The following is a 17437-nucleotide window of genomic DNA, read 5'->3' as shown; positions in this document are numbered from 1 at the left end:
CACACACGGATTCATCTGTAATCCCTACCTCCCGAGCCACCAGAACTGGGGGGTGGGGAAGGGGGGGGGGAAAAATCACACTGGCATATAGGGGAGTGATGAAAAACACCTGTGGCAATTGTTTGGTGAAACTCAAACCAATACAAAGAGGGAAGAACAATTCAGAATTCTTTTGCCAGAAGGAAGACCTGACAAATGCAGGATGGTAGTGAGCATCAGCATACTGGGATCAGAAAGAACCTAGAAGGATGGCAATGGATCCAGAATTTAGAAAAATCGGGAAAAACAATCAGAAGGAGAGTGTCCAGTTTTGAAAGGAGAAGGGAATCAGGAAGGAGAGATGCTCCTAAAGTACTGTATTTTTGGTTGTAGTTAGGGAAAGGTGCACAAAAAGTGGGAGGAGAATGAGATGGGTTTTGTCTTGTTTTAATGCATTTAATATATGCTCATGCAAAATAAGTTCCTCACCCCTCTGTGTTCTTCTGGACTCTAAATTCTGACAGAGGTATCAAAAAACATTAAGGATGATTCATCAATATTTTACAGACAAACAATTTCTCTAAAGAACCAGAAGAATGCAATATCTGCCTGGTATTATCATGAATGAATTGAAAGTACTGTATGGCTGCATATGGATGGAGTTTAAAAATACTGTATTAGAGGCACATCACAACAGGAAGATACACTTCTACTTGGCTCCCTCAGCAATTGGTATCTAGCAAACAGAGTTAAATCTTACCAATAACTTATTTATTTTTAAGACAATATTTAAGACTTCAGACAATCCTACAATGCCAAAGATTAAGAAGAAAGCCAGCTATTAAGATTTCATGTGAAATTGCCCACTGCTGAGATGAAGGATCTACCATCTTACTGTGAAGCAATTACTATTTCTGCTCCTGCTGAAAAGCAGACAAAATCAAAGAAAACCTGCCAAAACGTAATGCCTGTTTCCAAAATGTGCATGAGGCAATAGCCATTATGGATGGGGAAAATGGATTCCATCAACTTCAGAGTAGTGCAACTGGAAGCTGAACAGACAACAGTACTGAAATTAGACCCTTCAGTGCAGAAGCCACTACAAGATATATGACCAAAAAAATGACTTTTGGGGCTAAATTTTTTAACAGATTTCTCTACCTGGCTGTCACATGGAAATACTAGAAACTTATGGCCCTGAACTACAGTAGTTACCCACATGACAGATAGCATGTCAGTCAGGGAACAGGTTACAGAGTTGCCATGCCACACCCCCTTTCTTCTCACAGGTGGATGGAAGGAGAGAGAATGGAGAGGAGGTGGGGGAGGGACATTGGCGCCACACCGCATCTCACTCTCAGGCATTGCAGCTTGCACAGATGTGCAGGATATAGATGCAGTACAGTACAGGGACTACTACAGATGATAGAATCTTTATTGAAAAACCATAATCCACTGCAATAAGAGAAATACCAAAGAACCCCACCTATCAACTACAAAAGCTACTACACCTCTACCCTGATATAATGCGACCCGATATAACACGAATTCGGATATAACGCGGTAAAGCAGCGCTCCGGAGGGGCGGGGCTGCGTGCTCCGGCGGATCAAAGCAAGTTTAATATAACGCGGTAAGATTTTTTTGGCTCCCGAGGACAGCATTATATCGGGGTACAGGTGTATTTTTAAAGCAGGGATAAGGATAGAATCTTATGTGGAGTTAGATATGCAAGAAAGTGTCTTTAAAAAGTCATATTGTGTTCTTCCCTAGACCTAAATCCCAGTATTCAGACAAAGAGAAGATTATTAGTACTAATTTAAGACCCCAATCCTGCAGCTGACTGTACACATTTGGTCCGAAGCACCTACACACAGTCATTCGCAGGATCAGGGCTTATTACAATATTGAAAATATCGATGCTGTAATCCTCTCCCTCCCCACCCAAAAAAAACCTCAGGTAGGCATTCTAGAGAGAAATCTCTCTTCTGAAACAGTTAGCTGCAAGACTTTAAAAAAAAAATCCAAAACCCCCAACATTTTCAAGGTCAGCACTTGATATCTGCTGGAAAATTAATTCTAACTAGATTATGACAGACATTGTTAAATCATATGTACATGTGATTCACATTCATATTTTATAAATGTGAATAACCAACTTTTTTTATCTGCCTTTCAATTTTTATGACCAAGAAATATATTTTTGTATTAATTTGGCTTTAAAAAAAAAAAAAAAAAAATTGGGCCAAACAGCCTCCTCCTGTGTAAACCCCTTTGAAGCTCTCCAAGGGGAGGAAGACTCAGCAAGGTTCCCCTCATGGAATTTTCCCAAACTGTTCTACGGGGAAGGCTTTCTCCTAACTTGCAAAATTAGCAGGATTTTACTCCTCCAGATCCTGCGATTCCACCTAAGGCACAGGGTCTTCCCACACACAGACTATCTGCTTTCATTCCAGCTCTCCAGTCTCTGATCCTTCCCCTAACTTCACCTTCCTTATCACCCTCTTAGAATAGGGTTCTTAGCCAGAGAAGAACCACAGAAAAGTTAATGTAATATCGGATGCATTAATTTTCCTACAGATTTGCTTTCAGACTTGCTTCCTTCCAACCAGAGATGCCCAATACTACAGAGGGCTTTTTGCAGGCCCGGGTGGAGCAGTGGGGACACAGACACAGGCATGCAGAGCAAGATCTCAGGGAAACAGTCAGGCTTGTAGATGTTTGATACTGATGTCAGGCACAAATGGCCTGAAGAAAATTCTATTACACAACTGGTCATAACATGCCCGAAACTGAAATAGAACTTGAAAGTTGAACTGCTTCCACCCATTGCCAAACTGAGGATAAACAGAAGATCTCACAGTTCTTGGACCAAAAGTATGGATTTATATTGCTTCCCATAACAAAAATAAGTGTCAATCTTTTGATTCCAATTATGGAATAACAATGTTTTCTACATGTAGATTGTTCATCTGAAGTTTGTAATTGAAAGGAAATTCAAAAAAGTTAGATACGCTATATTGATATAGTGAAGAGTTTTTAATCTTTAAGAATGTGTGCAGTTTCTCTGACTTATTTTAGGAGATGACAGCCATGTGAAGTAGCCTGTGTTAATGTGTACTATTAAACTGGTTGATTCTTTAACAAAGCAAAAAAGAATGTGAGCATAGTCTTCCCATGATGGTACAAGCACTTTAGTTGCTGCCCCCACATCTTCTGCTATTGATGCCAGTGAACATTCTCTGGCAACAAATCAAGGAGCACGCTCAGTTTTCACATGCCAAGAAAAGGCAGGGTGGGGGAAGAGTGGAAATCAATTACCAATCCCCAAAAGAGAACTACTGGCACAATCAATCAGTAGCTCTATGGCAATACTTACAAAATACTAATCCTGCAACTGTGTTATGACAATGAGAATTTAATTTGATTATCAGGAATTATTCAATTTATGTGGTCCCCATTAATGTAATATATAACCCCTCCACACACACATTTTTCCTCACAACATAGCAATAAAATAGGAAAACATTAATACCTCCCCCTTACAAATGGAGCACTGAAACAGTGATAATGAGGGTAAATTCCTGGCACCATTAAAGTCAATGGAAACTTTGCCATAGACTTTTGTGGAACCAGGATTTCATCCTAAGTGATTTGCCCAAGATCATACAGAAAGCGTATGGCACAATCAGGCACAGAACTCATCTCTCTTAAGTTCCAGTCTGATGCCTTAACCACCAGACCATCCTTTCTTCCCCAGAATAGAACAGTGCTCCTCAATCTTGAAGAGCACTGTCATCAAAGCGAGTCTTAAACACACCAAATAATATCACTATAAAAATCTTGTGTTAAGGCAATATCACATCACAACCCCTAAATTGTAAATTAAATCAATCCAACCATAACAGAATTCTAAATTAAATCAACTGTAAAACAATGTTAGAATATCACAGCGAATATTCTATTACTCTCCCATTTGGAACAAATTATTTGTTTCCTCTACCACCTCCTTACTTTTTTGCTGATAGGAACACAGATGGAGTACTGCTGAACTACAGGCACAATTTAGAGCTACCTAAATTACACACTCAGGCCCCGATCCCACAATGGAACTACTCACTTGCATAAAGATAAGCGAGTGTTTATAAGATCAGGGATTGGATTGGTTAATCTGACTTCAGAAAACAGATGTACTGATTCAAGTATAAACAACGAGGAGTCCTTGTGGCACCTTAGAGACTAACACATTTATTTGGGCATAAGCTTTCGTGGGTTAGAACCCACTTCATCAGATGCACTGAGTGGAAAATACAGCAGCAGGTATAAATACACAGCACATGAAAAGATGGGAGTTGCCATATCAAGTGGGAGGTAAGTCTAACGAGACAATTCAATTAACAGCAGGATACCAAGGGGTCAGTAGGTTTCCGGTATAAGGTGGTGTTTATGTGACTATCGAATATTAGCACGGTAGTGTCTAGGAAGTGGATCTCTTGTGTGGACTGGTCCAGGCTGAGGTTGATGGTGGGGTGGAAATTGTTGAAATCCTGGTGGAATTCCTCAAGGGCCTCCTTCCCATGGGTTCAGATGATCAAGATGTCATCAATGTAGTGCAAGTAGAGTAGGGGCGTTAGGGGACAAGAGCTGAGGAAGCGTTGTTCTAAGTCAGCCATAAAAATGTTGGCATACTGTGGGGCCATGTGGGTATCCATAGCAGTCCCACTGACTTGAAAGTATAAATTGTCCCCAAATCCGAAATAGTTGTGGGTGAGGACAAAGTCACAAAGTTCAACCACCAGGTTTGCTGTGATAGTATCGGGGATGCTATTCCTGACGGCTTGAAGTCCATCTTTGTGTGGAATGATCGTGTAGAGAGCTTCTACATCCATAGTGGCTAGGATGGTGTTTTCTAGAAGATCACCAAAGGATTGTAGTTTCCTCAGGAAGTCAGTGGTGTCTCGAAGATAGCTCGGAGTGCTGGTAGTGTAGAGCCTGAGGAGAGAGTTTAAATAGCCAGATAATCCTGCTGTCAGGGTGCCAATGCCTGAGATGATGGGGCATCCAGGATTCCCAGAATAAATGAACACAAATCTGGTATCAGGAATTATAATATTCAAAAACCAGTAGCAGAACACTGTAATCTCCCTGGTCACTCAACAACAGACCTAAAAATTCTTCAACAACAAAAATTCAAAAACATACTCCAATGTGAAACTGCAGAACTGGAATTAATTTGCAAACTGGACACCATCAAATTAGTCCTGAATAAAGACTGGGAGTGGTTGGGTCATTACAAAACCTAATTTCCCCCATACTAATTTCCCCCTACTGTTACTAACACCTTCTTGACAACTGTTTGAAATGGGCCACTCTCGTTACCACTACAAAAGTGATTTTTCCTCCCTTGGTATCCTACTGTTAATTGAATTGTCTCGTTAGACTGACCTTCCACTTGATATGGCAACTCCCATCTTTTCATGTGCTGTGTATTTATACCTGCTGCTGTATTTTCCACTCAGTGCATCTGATGAAGTGGGTTCTAACCCACGAAAGCTTATGCCCAAATAAATGTGTTAGTCTCTAAGGTGCCACAAGGACTCCTCCTTGTTTTTGCTGAAACAGACTAACACGGCTACCCCTCTGAAACCTGATTCAAGTATGTCGCTCAGTCAGCTGGTTTGACCCTTTTCCATCACTTTCATCATTTCTATCACCTCCTCAGCTTTGGCTCCCACATTTACATAGCACATAACCCATAATGAAGAATTTCTTTTCTGTACAAGTTAAAACAAAGATGCTTAATATATTTTCCTGTGTATTTCACACAGAGCATAACTTTTTCATTAATACAGCCCTATATTTCTAAGAATTATGGCAACAGTGGTTCACAGCAGAATTCCTTCCTGCTTTTAGAAATCAGTTAATTAATTAAAAATGAGAAAATGATTAAAACTTAGCAGGATAATACCAAGCTGTGGAAATGCAGCTTTGCATTTAACAAGCATGGAGGACTGTACAGCATTATGAAAATTAATCTCAGGCTTCCAGCTGTTAAATTCCCTCTAAGGAAACACATATACTTTTACAATAAAACTGAAAATAGTTCAATTTGTTTGGAAAAAAAAAAAAAGTTAAGACATTTTGAACCACAGCAGCAAAAAAAAATCAACCTTCCCCCCACCCCAAAGAAAAACAACAAACAAAAACTTTGAGCAGTATTGTGGAGCATGAAATCCAAACATGCTTGCATTTATTTATTTATTTGTAATGGACTAGTTTAGCAAAAACATTTTTGTTGTCTTTGAAGTAATATAACAGTAGACTCAGTCTTTAACAGAAAAATGGTAGCATGCACTTATCTGTTAAAAACAAGGTAGAAAGAGAGTATACACCCAGAATCACAATGGTAATACCTGATCAAATTTTGGCATAAACCTTTGCTACTGAAAAGTGATATTGCACAGTGCAATCCATTTCATCTGCCGAAGCAAAACAATGATCTGAGCGAGGTTCTACTCTCATTGAAATCAATGGTCAAACTTACATTATCTTCAGTGAAAGCTAAACTGGGTCCTAACTGATAAAACATTAAACAATATTATTTATACAATCTCCAATTTCAAATGATATAAAAGGTTCCTGATTAAAATGAAGTGTTACATTCCATGTTAAATATATTAAATTATCATCCACCAACTGAATACTACTGAGTTTCTTTTTAAGAAAGCACATGATAAAAGAGTAGAGCTAATTAAACTTTGTTACAAATAATAGTTGCTAAAAACTTAGGTCCCAATTCTGCAAGTTCCCCCATGTGGGCAAACTTCTTCAGCTGTGTGTTCATTCAGGCGGGAGTGGTAAGATAATTGTTCACCCTGATCCTGATTTTCTTCAAATGTATTTATCAGCAATCAAATAATTTGGACAAATAATTTTCATTTTTATCAGTTATTCATTAACTGTTTGCTTTGCCTATTTGTTATTCATAGACTCATAGACTGTAAGGCCAGAAGGGACCACCATGGTCATCTATTCTGACCTCATGCATATTGCAGACCACTGAACCTCACCCACCCAGTCCTCCCTTGTAATAGATCTATAAACCTCTGGTTGAATTACTGACATCCTCAAATAATGATTTAATTTAAAGACTTCAAGTTACAGAAAATCCACCATTTAATCTAGTTTAAACCAGCAAGTGACCTGTGCCCCAAAGTGCAGATGAAGGTAAAAAAAAAAGTCCAGGGCCTCTGCCATTCTGACCTGGAGAAAAATTCCTTTGTGATCCCAAATATAGTGATCATTTGGACCCTGAGCATGTCAACAAGACCCACCAGCCAGGCACTTGGGAAAGAATACACTGTAGTAACTCAGAGTCCTTCCCCTCTAGTGTCTGAGCTCCTGCCGTTGGGGATATTTGCTACTAGCAGTTGCAGATGGGCCACAGGTATTGTAGACCGGGGTCGGCAATCTTTCGCACGCTGCCCATCAGGGTAATCCGCTGGCGGGCCGCAAGGTGTTTTGTTTACGTTGACCGTCCGCAGGCACGGCCCCCGGCAGAATCACGGCCACTGGTAGCTGCGGGGGCGGGGAGGAGGAGGGCATGCCTGCGGACAGTCAACTTAAACAAAACACCTCTTGGCCCACCAGCGGATTACCCTGATGGGCCGCATGCCAAAGATTGTCTACAACGGGGGTTGGCAATCTGATTGTAGCATCCTCCCATAAATTTATCAAGCTCAGTCTTGAAACCAGTTGGGTATTTTGCCCCCGCTGCTCCCCTTGGAAGGCTGTCCCAAAACTTCACTCCTCTTATGGTTAGAAATCTTTGTCTAAATTCAAGTCTGAACTCTATGGCAAATTTATATCCATTTGTTCTTGTGCCAATGTTGGCGTTTAACTTAAATAACTCCTCTCCATCCCTGGTAAGTTGTGTGATTGGTGAACTAAGCCATTAGTGTTGTTTCTACACCTTCACACACCTTCAGGGTGGATAAAAAAAAAAAAATATTTTTTTTTAAATCGGACTTTTTTATTTAAATTGGATTTTTGGAATTCAAATTAACTACTTTTTTTTTTTAAATAAACCTATTTAAAATTAAATTTGAAACTGACAGCTTATGTTAAAGCCTAAACTTACTATAATCTATTAAAATAATTTACATTAAATAAAAAAAATATTAAGCAGTATATTTGTTGTAGGGCTGCCAATTAATCGCAGTTAACTCACACGATTAACTCAAAAAAATTAATTGCGATTAATCGCATTCTTAATCACACTGTTAAACAACAGAATACCAATTGAAATTTATTAAATATTTTGGATGTTTTTCTACATTTTCATATATACTGTATTCTGTGTTGTAACTGAAACCAAAGTGTATATTACTTTTGATTACAAATAAAATAATTGCACTGTAAAAGTGATAAAAGAAATAGTATTTTTCAGTTCACCTCATACAAGTACTGTAGTGCAATCGCTTGTCGTGAAAATGCAACTTACAAATGTAGAATTTTTTTTTGTTACATAACTGCACTCAACAACCAAACAATGTAAAACTTTAGAGCCTACAAGTCCATTCAGTCCTACTTCTTGTTCAGCCAATCGCTAGGAGAAACAAGTTTGTTTACATTTACAGGAAATAATGCTGCCCTCTTCTTATTTATACTATCACCAGAAAGTGAGAACAGGCATTAGCATAGCACTTTTGTAGCCGGCATTGCAAGGTATTTACGTGCCAGATATGCTAAACATTTGTGTGTCCCTTAATGCTTTGGCCACCATTCTAGAGGACATGCTTCCATGCTGATGAATCTCGTTAAAAAAAAAAGTGTTAAATAAATTTGTGACTGAAGTCCTTGGGGGAGAACTGTATGCCCCCTGCTCTGTTTTACCAGCATTATGCCATATATTTCATGTTCATAGCAGTCTTGGATGATGACCCAGCACATGTTGTTCCTTTTAAGAACACTTTCACTGCAGATTTCACAAAACGCAAAGAAAGTACAAATGTGAGATTTCTAAAGATAGCTACAGCACTCAACCCAAAGTTTAAAAATCTGAAGTGCCTTCCAAAAGCTGAGAGCGATGAGGTGTGGAGCATACTTTCAGAAGTCTTAAAAGAGCAACACTCCAATGTGGAAACTACAGAACATGAACCACCAAAAAAGAAAATCAACCTTCTGATGGTGGCATCTGACTCAGATAATGAAAATGAACATGCGTCGGTCCGTACTGCTTTGGATTGTTATCGAGCAGAACCCGTCATCAGCACGGACCCATGTCCCCTGGCACGGTGGTGGAAGCATGAAGGGACATATGAATCTTTAGTGCATCTGGCATGTAAATATCTTGTGATGCCGGCTACACCAGTGCCATGAGAACGCCTGTTCTCACTTTCAGGTGACCTTGTAAACAAGAAGCAGGCAGCATTATCTTCTGCAAATGTAAACAAACTTGTTTGTCTGAGCGATTGGCTGAAGTAGGACTGAGCAGGGGTGGCAGGTTTGTAGAAATTTTGGTGGTGCCCACCTGCCTAAGGCTCTGGGAGGGAGTTGGGGTGGAGGGAGGAGGACTGGGGTGAAGGCCCTGGGCTGGGGCAGAAGATTGGGGTGCAGGATGGCTGAGAAGTTGGGCTCTGGGAGGGAGTTTGGGTGGGGGAGGGGGCCTGGGGTGCAGGCTCTGGGATGGAATTTGGGTGCTGGCTGCAGGCTTTGGGGGTGCAGGAGGGGGTGAGGGGTGCAGGCTCTGGGATGGAGTTTGGGTATAGGCTCTGGGCTTGGGCAAGGGGTGGGGGTACAGGAGGGGGTGAGGGGGTTTGAGGGAATGAGAGGGTGTGTGGGAAGGGGGTTGGGGTGCAGGCTCTGGGATGGAGTCTGGATGCTGGATTCAGCCTCCAGGCTAGGGCAGGGGGAGGATATGCAGGAGGAGTGAGGGGTGCAGGCTCTGGGACAGTGTTTAGGTGCTGGCTCTGGGAGGGAGTTTGGGGGCAGGAGGGGATGTGTGGGAAGGGGCTGGGGGTGCAGGCTCTGGGACGGAGTTTGGCTGCTGTGTGCAGGCTCCGGGCTGGGACAGGGGCTGGGGGTGCAGGATGGGATGGGGGGTGCAGGCTCTGGGAGGGGGTGCAGAGGGAGGGAGTTTGGGGATGGGGGGTGGAGGGGGAGTGCAGGCTCTGGGAGGGAGTTTGGGGATGGGGGTGGAGGGGGCGTGCAGGCTCTGGGAGGGAGTTTGGGGATGGGGGTGGAGGGGGCGTGCAGGCTCTGGGAGGGAGTTTGGGGCTGAAGGGGGGGTGCAGGCTCTGGGAGGGGATGGAGGGGTGCAGCGCTTACCTGGGGCTCCTAGGCAGGGCAGGCCGGAAGTCTCCATGTGCTGCTACCCCCAGGCACAGCCCATGCAACTTCCCATTGGCTGCAGGGGCGCTTGGGGTGGGACACAGACCCACCCGGCCCAGGGGCTGCAGGGAGGGGCCAGCAGCCATGTGGAGTGAGCAGGCAGGAAACCGCTCAGCTCTGCTGTGCTGCCAGTGGTGAGTGGGGGCCCTGGGCTGTTTTAAATGGCCTGGGGGAAGTGCGGGCGGGGGCAGGGCCGAGGGAGAGACCCATCCCCAAACATTGCTGGAGCTGGGCCCCAGGCCAGGAATATTCCTGGTGCCCAGGCACCATGGGCCCATAGGACTCACCATGGGACTGCGTGGACTTGCAGACTCTAAAATTTTACATTGTTTTATTTTTAATGCAGTTTTTTTGTACATAATTCTAAATTTGTAAGTTCAACTATCATGATAAAGAGATTGCACTACAGTACTTGTATTAGGTGAATTGAAAAATAATATTTCTTTTGTTTTATTACAGTGCAAATACTTGTAATCCAAAATAAATATAAAGTGAATACTGTACAATTTGTATTGTGTGTTGTAATTGAAATCAATATATTTGAAAATGTAGAAAACATCAAAAAATATTTAAATAAATGGTATTCTATTATTGTTTAACAATGCGATTAATTTTTTTAATCGCTTGACTCTGCTGATTAGAGGGAACGGGGGAAAGGCGTAGAGGAGCCTGCTTGACCAGGACAGGAGAAAGGCATCGGATATAGCGCCCCTTCCCAGGCCCCCCCGGAGCAGAACCGGGGGCATCGCGGGTTCTGTCAAGACGCAAACAGGTCCACCTGGGGAGTTCCCCACCTTCGGAAGAGCTGGTGGGCCACTTCCAGGTGGAGGGACCACTCGTGTTGCGAGGAGAAGTCCCTGCTTAGGCAATCTGCCCTCTCGTTCTGGATGCCCGGTAAGTGGAAGGCCTTCAGGTGGATATTGTGGGCTATACAGAAGTCCCACAGCCTGAGGGCTTCGTGGCAGAGGACCGGGCCCCGCCTTGCCTGTTGATATAGAACACGGAGGCCGTGTTGTCCGTGAGGACCTTGACTACCTTTCCTTCCAGGCACGAGTGGAAGACAATACACGCCAGCTGCACCGCCCTGAGTTCTTTGACATTTATATGTAGGGTCAGGTCTTGAGCCGACCACAGGCCTTAGGTCTGAATGCTCCCCACATGGGCTCCCCAACCCAGGTCTGACGCATCGAACACCAGCTCCAATGACGGGGCGTTGTCCCTGAACAGGACCCCTTGGAGCATGTTGCTCGGGGTGGACCACCACCTCAGGGAGGTGATCACCGAGCCTGGCACTGTGAGGACCTTCTCCATCCCATCCATGGCCTGGGAGAAATTCGAGGCCAGCCAGAGCTGGAGGGGCCTCATCCTGAGTCTGGCGTGATGGACCACATATGTGCACGCTGACATATAGCCCAAGAGCTGCAGGCAAACCCTGGCTATTGTAACCGGGAACCTCATGACCGAGTCGATGAGACCCTTCAGAGTCTCGAACCTGTCTGGTGGGAGAGAGGCCCTGGCCGACACTGCATCCAGAAGCACCCCAATAAACTCGATGCATTGGACAGGGACTAATGTGGACTTGGTATTGTTTACCAGCAGGCCCAAGGCGGTGCACGTGGACAGGAAGAGTGGCACGTGATCCCTCACTTGCGACCGGGAGGTGCCCTTGACAAGCCAATCGTCCAGATAAGGAAATATCTGGACACCCCCCCGCCCCCCGCCGTCTGAGGTAGGCCGCTACCACGGACATGCATTTTGTAAACACCCTGGGGGCAGTGGACAGTCCAAACGGGAGGACTGTAAATTGGTAATGATTGTGTCCCGCCACAAACCGGAGGAAGCACCTGTGCCCCTCGAATATGTGGATGTGGAAGTACGAGTCCTGCAGATTGAGGGCAGCGTACCACTCCCCGGGATCCAGGGAGGGGATGAAGGAGGCCAGTGAGACCATGCAGAATTTGAGCTTCACCATGTGCTGGTTTAAGCCCCGTAGGTCCAGTATGGGTCTGAGCCCCCCTTTAGCCTTCGGGATAAGGAAGTAACGGGAGTAGTACCCCTTCCCGTGAACTCCTCGGGCACCGCCTCTATCGCTCCTAGTTCCAGGAGCCGCCCCACCTCCTGCTCGAGCAGAGCTTCAGGAGGGACGGGGGCAGGGGTGGTTGGGTGGGGAGGAGGTAAACTGGAGGGTGTAACCCTAGGAGATGTTGTTGAGGACCCATCAGTCCGAGATGATCCACGACCATTCTGGGAGGAAAGCACATAACCGGTTGGAGAAGGGAAGCTTTATTGGGGTTGGATCCCTGACGAGGACTGGCAGGATGCCCCCAAGCATCCCGTCAAAACCGCCTGCTTGCCCTTAGAGGGTCCAGCCTATGAGGGCGTCTCTTATAGTCCTACTGCTTCTTATGGGCGGCCTCGTACTTCAGGAGGGTGGCCAGGATAGAAGTCTGCTGCGGCTTAAATTTAGGTTTTGCCGGAGCCGGGACATATAGGCCCAGTGTCTGGAGGGTCGTGTGGGAGTCCTTCATGCCATGCAGCCTTGTATCTATTTCCTCTGCAGACAGGGCTTTCCCATCAAACGGGAGGTCTTGCATGGAAGACTGCGCCTCACTGGACAGCCCAGAGAGTAAGAGCCATGACGCCCATCTCATGGACACCGCTGAGGCCATCGATCGCGTGGCCGTGTCCGCATCTGAGGCAGCATCTGAGGCAGCCTGTAGGGAAGCTCGAGCTGCCGTTGCCCCTTCCTCCACAAGCGCCCTGAACTCCTTCCTATGCTCCTGGAGGGAGTCCTCAAATTTGGGCAGGGAGCCCCACAGATTGAATTTGTACCGGCCCAGGAGAGCCTGACGGTTCGCCACTCGTAACTGGAAGCTCGAAGACTAATACATTTTTCTTCCGAAAGAGTCCAGTCTCCGAGAGTCTTTGTTCTTTGGGGTCGGGGCTAGCTGACCTTGTCGTTCCCTGTGGTTGACCGACTCGACCACCAGGGAGTTGGGTGCCAGGTGGGTATATAGGTACTCATGCCCCTTAGCGGGTACGAAGTACTTTCGCTCAGCCTTTTTTGATATAGGGGCCAATGAGGGCATTCAAAATCTTAGCCAGCCCTTCATGGAGTGGCAAGGCCACCCTACCCGGTGCCGATGGGGACAGCATGTTAAACAGCGAGTCCACAGGCTCTTCCATCTCCTCTGCCTGGAGGTGGAGGCTTGCTGCCACCCTCTTTAAGAGGTCTTGGTGGGCCCTAAAGTCCTCCTGCAGGATGGAGGGGGGCAGGGCCCCAATCGCCTTCTCTGGGTGGGGCGAAGAGGCCGGCGCAGTGCTCTCGGTGTCGGCTGGCACCGGAGGATCCACCCCCTGGTGGGACTCCGGGCACGGTGCTGAGGACGTGCATCCCACCGACTCCTTCGTCGGGGGGTCTAGAGATGGATGCCGATGGAGCATCCGAAGTTCCAGCCACCGAGTGAGCTCCCACCGGGGCTACGTCGGAGGCCACGGTGCCCACTGGTACCACTGGGCTGGCCACGACGCTTGGTGCCACTGCACTTGCTGTGGCACCGCCGGGGCCAACTGTCCGGGTTGGCCGGTTTGGCTCGTCGAAGGGCGGCTACGAGCGGAGACCTGGCTGGCATAGGATCCGCTGCTGTCTCTCAACCGAGAGGAGTGGCAGTACCGGGATCTGCAATGGTCACGGGACCGCGATCTCGACATGGAGGACCAGTACCAACGGTAATAGCTGCTCTGGGAACGGCCTCAACAGGCGGATCCACGACGGCGAGACGCTGGCGATCGACGCCCAGGGCTGCGATGTCTCGGCGGAGACTCTGAGTGGGAGTCCGAGTGGGAACAGCGTCGATGACCGTGCCATGACTGACTGCGGTACCTTTTCTGGGACGAGGACCGACGACGACATCCGCCGCGGTCCCGTCGATATCCGCTCTCTGAGGAGGACCGGTGCCGCGAGTTACGGACGGACGGAACTCAGCCCGACAGTCTAGCCGGCGTCGGGGCGATCCACGTGGACTCTGCCCCAACCGGACGCTGGGCGGTAATCAGCGTCGGGAAGGTTCCCTCGACCGAGACTGGTACCGAGCCAGGGGCGACTGCGGAGATCCCAGCGGCGGCTTGCCTCTGGAGTGCGGGGCCGACATCGGTGGGGCTCCGGGCACCGGCATGGACATGACGTCCTGGGCCACTTGGAGGGTTTTCGTTGTGGAAGGCATCCGGACATCCAGAGAGGCCTGTTCTGAAGAGGCTGGGCTACTCCGCTCTAAGTGAGTCGGAGGCCTGGGGCCCGATGGGGATCGAGGACTGCCCGACATGGGCCTAGCCTCTTTCCCAGACTTCCCTCGGTGCCGTTGCAAGGAGGGAGTCTTGGTCCTCTTGGTGTGTCCCGTGGACGGGGAGCGGTGCCGAATGGTCGAAGGCACCAGCTGATCACTGCATACCGACACCGTGGTGCCCAGTACCGGCTCGGAGCGGCGTGCTAGGGTCAGGGTCAGCGCCAACTCCATCAGAATGGCTCAGAGCCTAATGTCTCTTTCCCTTTTGGTCCAGGGCTTAAACGATTTGCAAATTTTGCACCTTTCGCTGATGTGGGTCTCTCTCAAAGAGCGCAAACAGTCTGTGTGCGGGTCGCTCCTTGGCACAGAACGCCGACAAGAACCACATGACTTAAATCCCGGGCTCGGGGCATGCCCCAGCCCAGGCTCACTGACTAACTAAACCAGCCGACTAACTACAGGTACTAAACGAACGAACAGTTCTGGGGACAAGCTAGAGCGAAGCTGGAGCAGAGCAGTTCCGACGCACCTTCACTGGCGGCAAGAAGGAACTGAGGGTGGGGGGAGCGCGCAGCTCCCCTTATACCCCGCCAGGCAGGTGCCACTCCAGGGGCCGCGGAGGGTGCTCTCCCCCTACGGGTACTGCTAGGGGAAAAACTTCTGGCACTGGTGCACATGGCGAGCACGCACACCTACTGTGGAATACACATGAGCAATCACTCGAAGAAGTTAACAAACACCAATTTTAGTGCAAAGGCAATATTTAGTTGCATATCATTATGTTTCAATAGTTACCAACTAAGAAGAATCAATCTTTCTTTAGGAAAATAACTAAAAAGTACAAATGTAAAATGATTAAAACTGATTATTTAAATCAAGGTTTCCTGATTGCTGATTTAAATCGTGATTAAAATTGGTGATTTAGATTGCTTTGATTTAAGTCAATCCACCCTGCTCACCATTTTTTAAAAGAACAAATAGCAAATAATGAATACAGTACATCTGATACTCAGGCTAAAATATTCATAGAAATCTTTCAGGATTCATGAACATTTTCCAATGGTATGAATACACGGCAGCTATCCAAAAACTCTCGAACAACATATTACACCACAAAACATAGCTAAATTAACTTTTGTTATTCATAAATATTATTATGAATCATGGAGGAGGACTGGTTACTATCTGACAAACTATCATATAGGTATTTATAATAGGGTTAAATGTAGATGGAGTAGCAGCTCAGGAAATCAGTAAGGTCAAAATATTCAAAATCGGATGCATAAAGCTAGCAACCTAAACTAAATTGGCCTGATTTTCAGGAGGTGCTCATCAATCACAGTTCCCAAATTAAGTAAATGAAAGCGCTGCAGGTGCTTGGCACGTCTAGAAAAAAAAAAATCAGGCCAAATTAATTAGATCCCTAACTTTATGTACCTAGGTCTGTATATGTTGGCCTAAAGATTTTGAGTATAAGAAAACCATATGGCTGTGTGTATTCCAATGGTGCTTTTACAGTAGTGTACCAAATGTGATCATGGAAAGTGAACTAAGTAGTACCTAACTCCACATAGCCATATTTAATTTCCTTTTTGGGAGGAGAGGCACAAAGAACAGAGCAGGGAAAATGAGGGGCAAAAATACTTTCATTAAAATCTCTTCTAATAACATGCTACTTCTACTATACAAAAATGAACATATTCTGATTAATAAAGCTGAAAATGGAACATGAAGCAAACACATGGAACGTCTAAATATTTTAACCGAGAATCCAAAATACATACCTTCTCTTTGATTTTTATATCCAAATTCCTCCACTGCTTTTCAACTTCTTGGATTTGCTGTGTCATTGGAGACTTTGCTTGTTGTAGTTTTTTTAATTCTTCCTTTGCATGGTCACGGTTTTGTTTCACCTCCTCATGCTGTTGGCGAACGTTTTCATATTCCTTGCAAGAGTTTCAAGCAAAACAATGAAAGCCTTTTACCTTCTGTGTTTAGCTGGATACACATATTATGCCCCTGCAGTGCTCATGTTTAATTCAACAAGAATCATGCAAGAAGTCTGTTTTACAGTGATGGAGTTCCAGTAATGGTTCAATTAACTTGCTAGGTATGGATCAGCTTGACCCTGAGATACAATGACCCACCTATTTCCTGCTGATCAAAAGCATGCAATGGCATTTGAACAATTTTGCTTTAAAAATAGGAGTGTAAACATCCAATTATTCTGTGAATATCCTGACGTGTGTGTGTGTGTGTGTGTGTGTCCTGGACAATACTGAACTTGGGGAGTTTGTCCTGGTTTTGGTATAGCCCACCAGTTGACAACATCAACCCATCATTCCACTGCAACTCCCAACACCAGGATGAACTTGGAAACTCTACTGGTATCTACAGGACCCTGAAATGTGAGTTCAAGAGCACAAGAGTCTGAGGTACTCCAAACTCTGGGGCATGCGAAAAACAGAAATGCTCATATTAGGATTTCAGACTATTATCTATTGTTTTTGCTTTATGTATTGCTGCCTTTTCCCACCTGGATATTAATTTTTCTACTTGTGAACAGAGAACATTTTTGTATTGCTGCCCAAGTTACTTTGAAACATTCTTTGTCAACCCCTTCCAAAATGGTCAGTCTCAGAAGAGCAACTTAATCCCCAGGTGACACTGACAGATAAACAATTTGCTCTCCAGTTACTGTAGTTCAAGATTATTGCAGGGACAGATTCAAAGTCTTGGGATGCACCTCACAATGCCACATCCTTGCTGGAAATATCTAGAAAGC

General features: G+C 45.7%; 1 protein-coding gene across 1 annotated transcript in view; it reads right to left on the bottom strand.

The window, feature by feature from the left end:
• Nucleotides 1-17437, bottom strand: part of SMC5 (structural maintenance of chromosomes 5) — an 81116-nt gene that overhangs the window by 41726 nt on the left and 21953 nt on the right. Inside the window, exon 7 of the mRNA XM_065406162.1 lies at nucleotides 16437-16598. Within this exon, the coding sequence (XP_065262234.1) occupies nucleotides 16437-16598 (162 nt within the window). The remainder of the gene's footprint in view (nucleotides 1-16436; nucleotides 16599-17437) is intronic.

This window comes from Emys orbicularis, chromosome 6, assembly GCF_028017835.1.
Source record: "Emys orbicularis isolate rEmyOrb1 chromosome 6, rEmyOrb1.hap1, whole genome shotgun sequence".
Lineage (NCBI taxonomy): Eukaryota > Metazoa > Chordata > Testudines > Emydidae > Emys > Emys orbicularis.
Note: the sequence above shows the minus strand (reverse complement) of the source record. Positions and strands in the feature narration are given on the sequence as shown.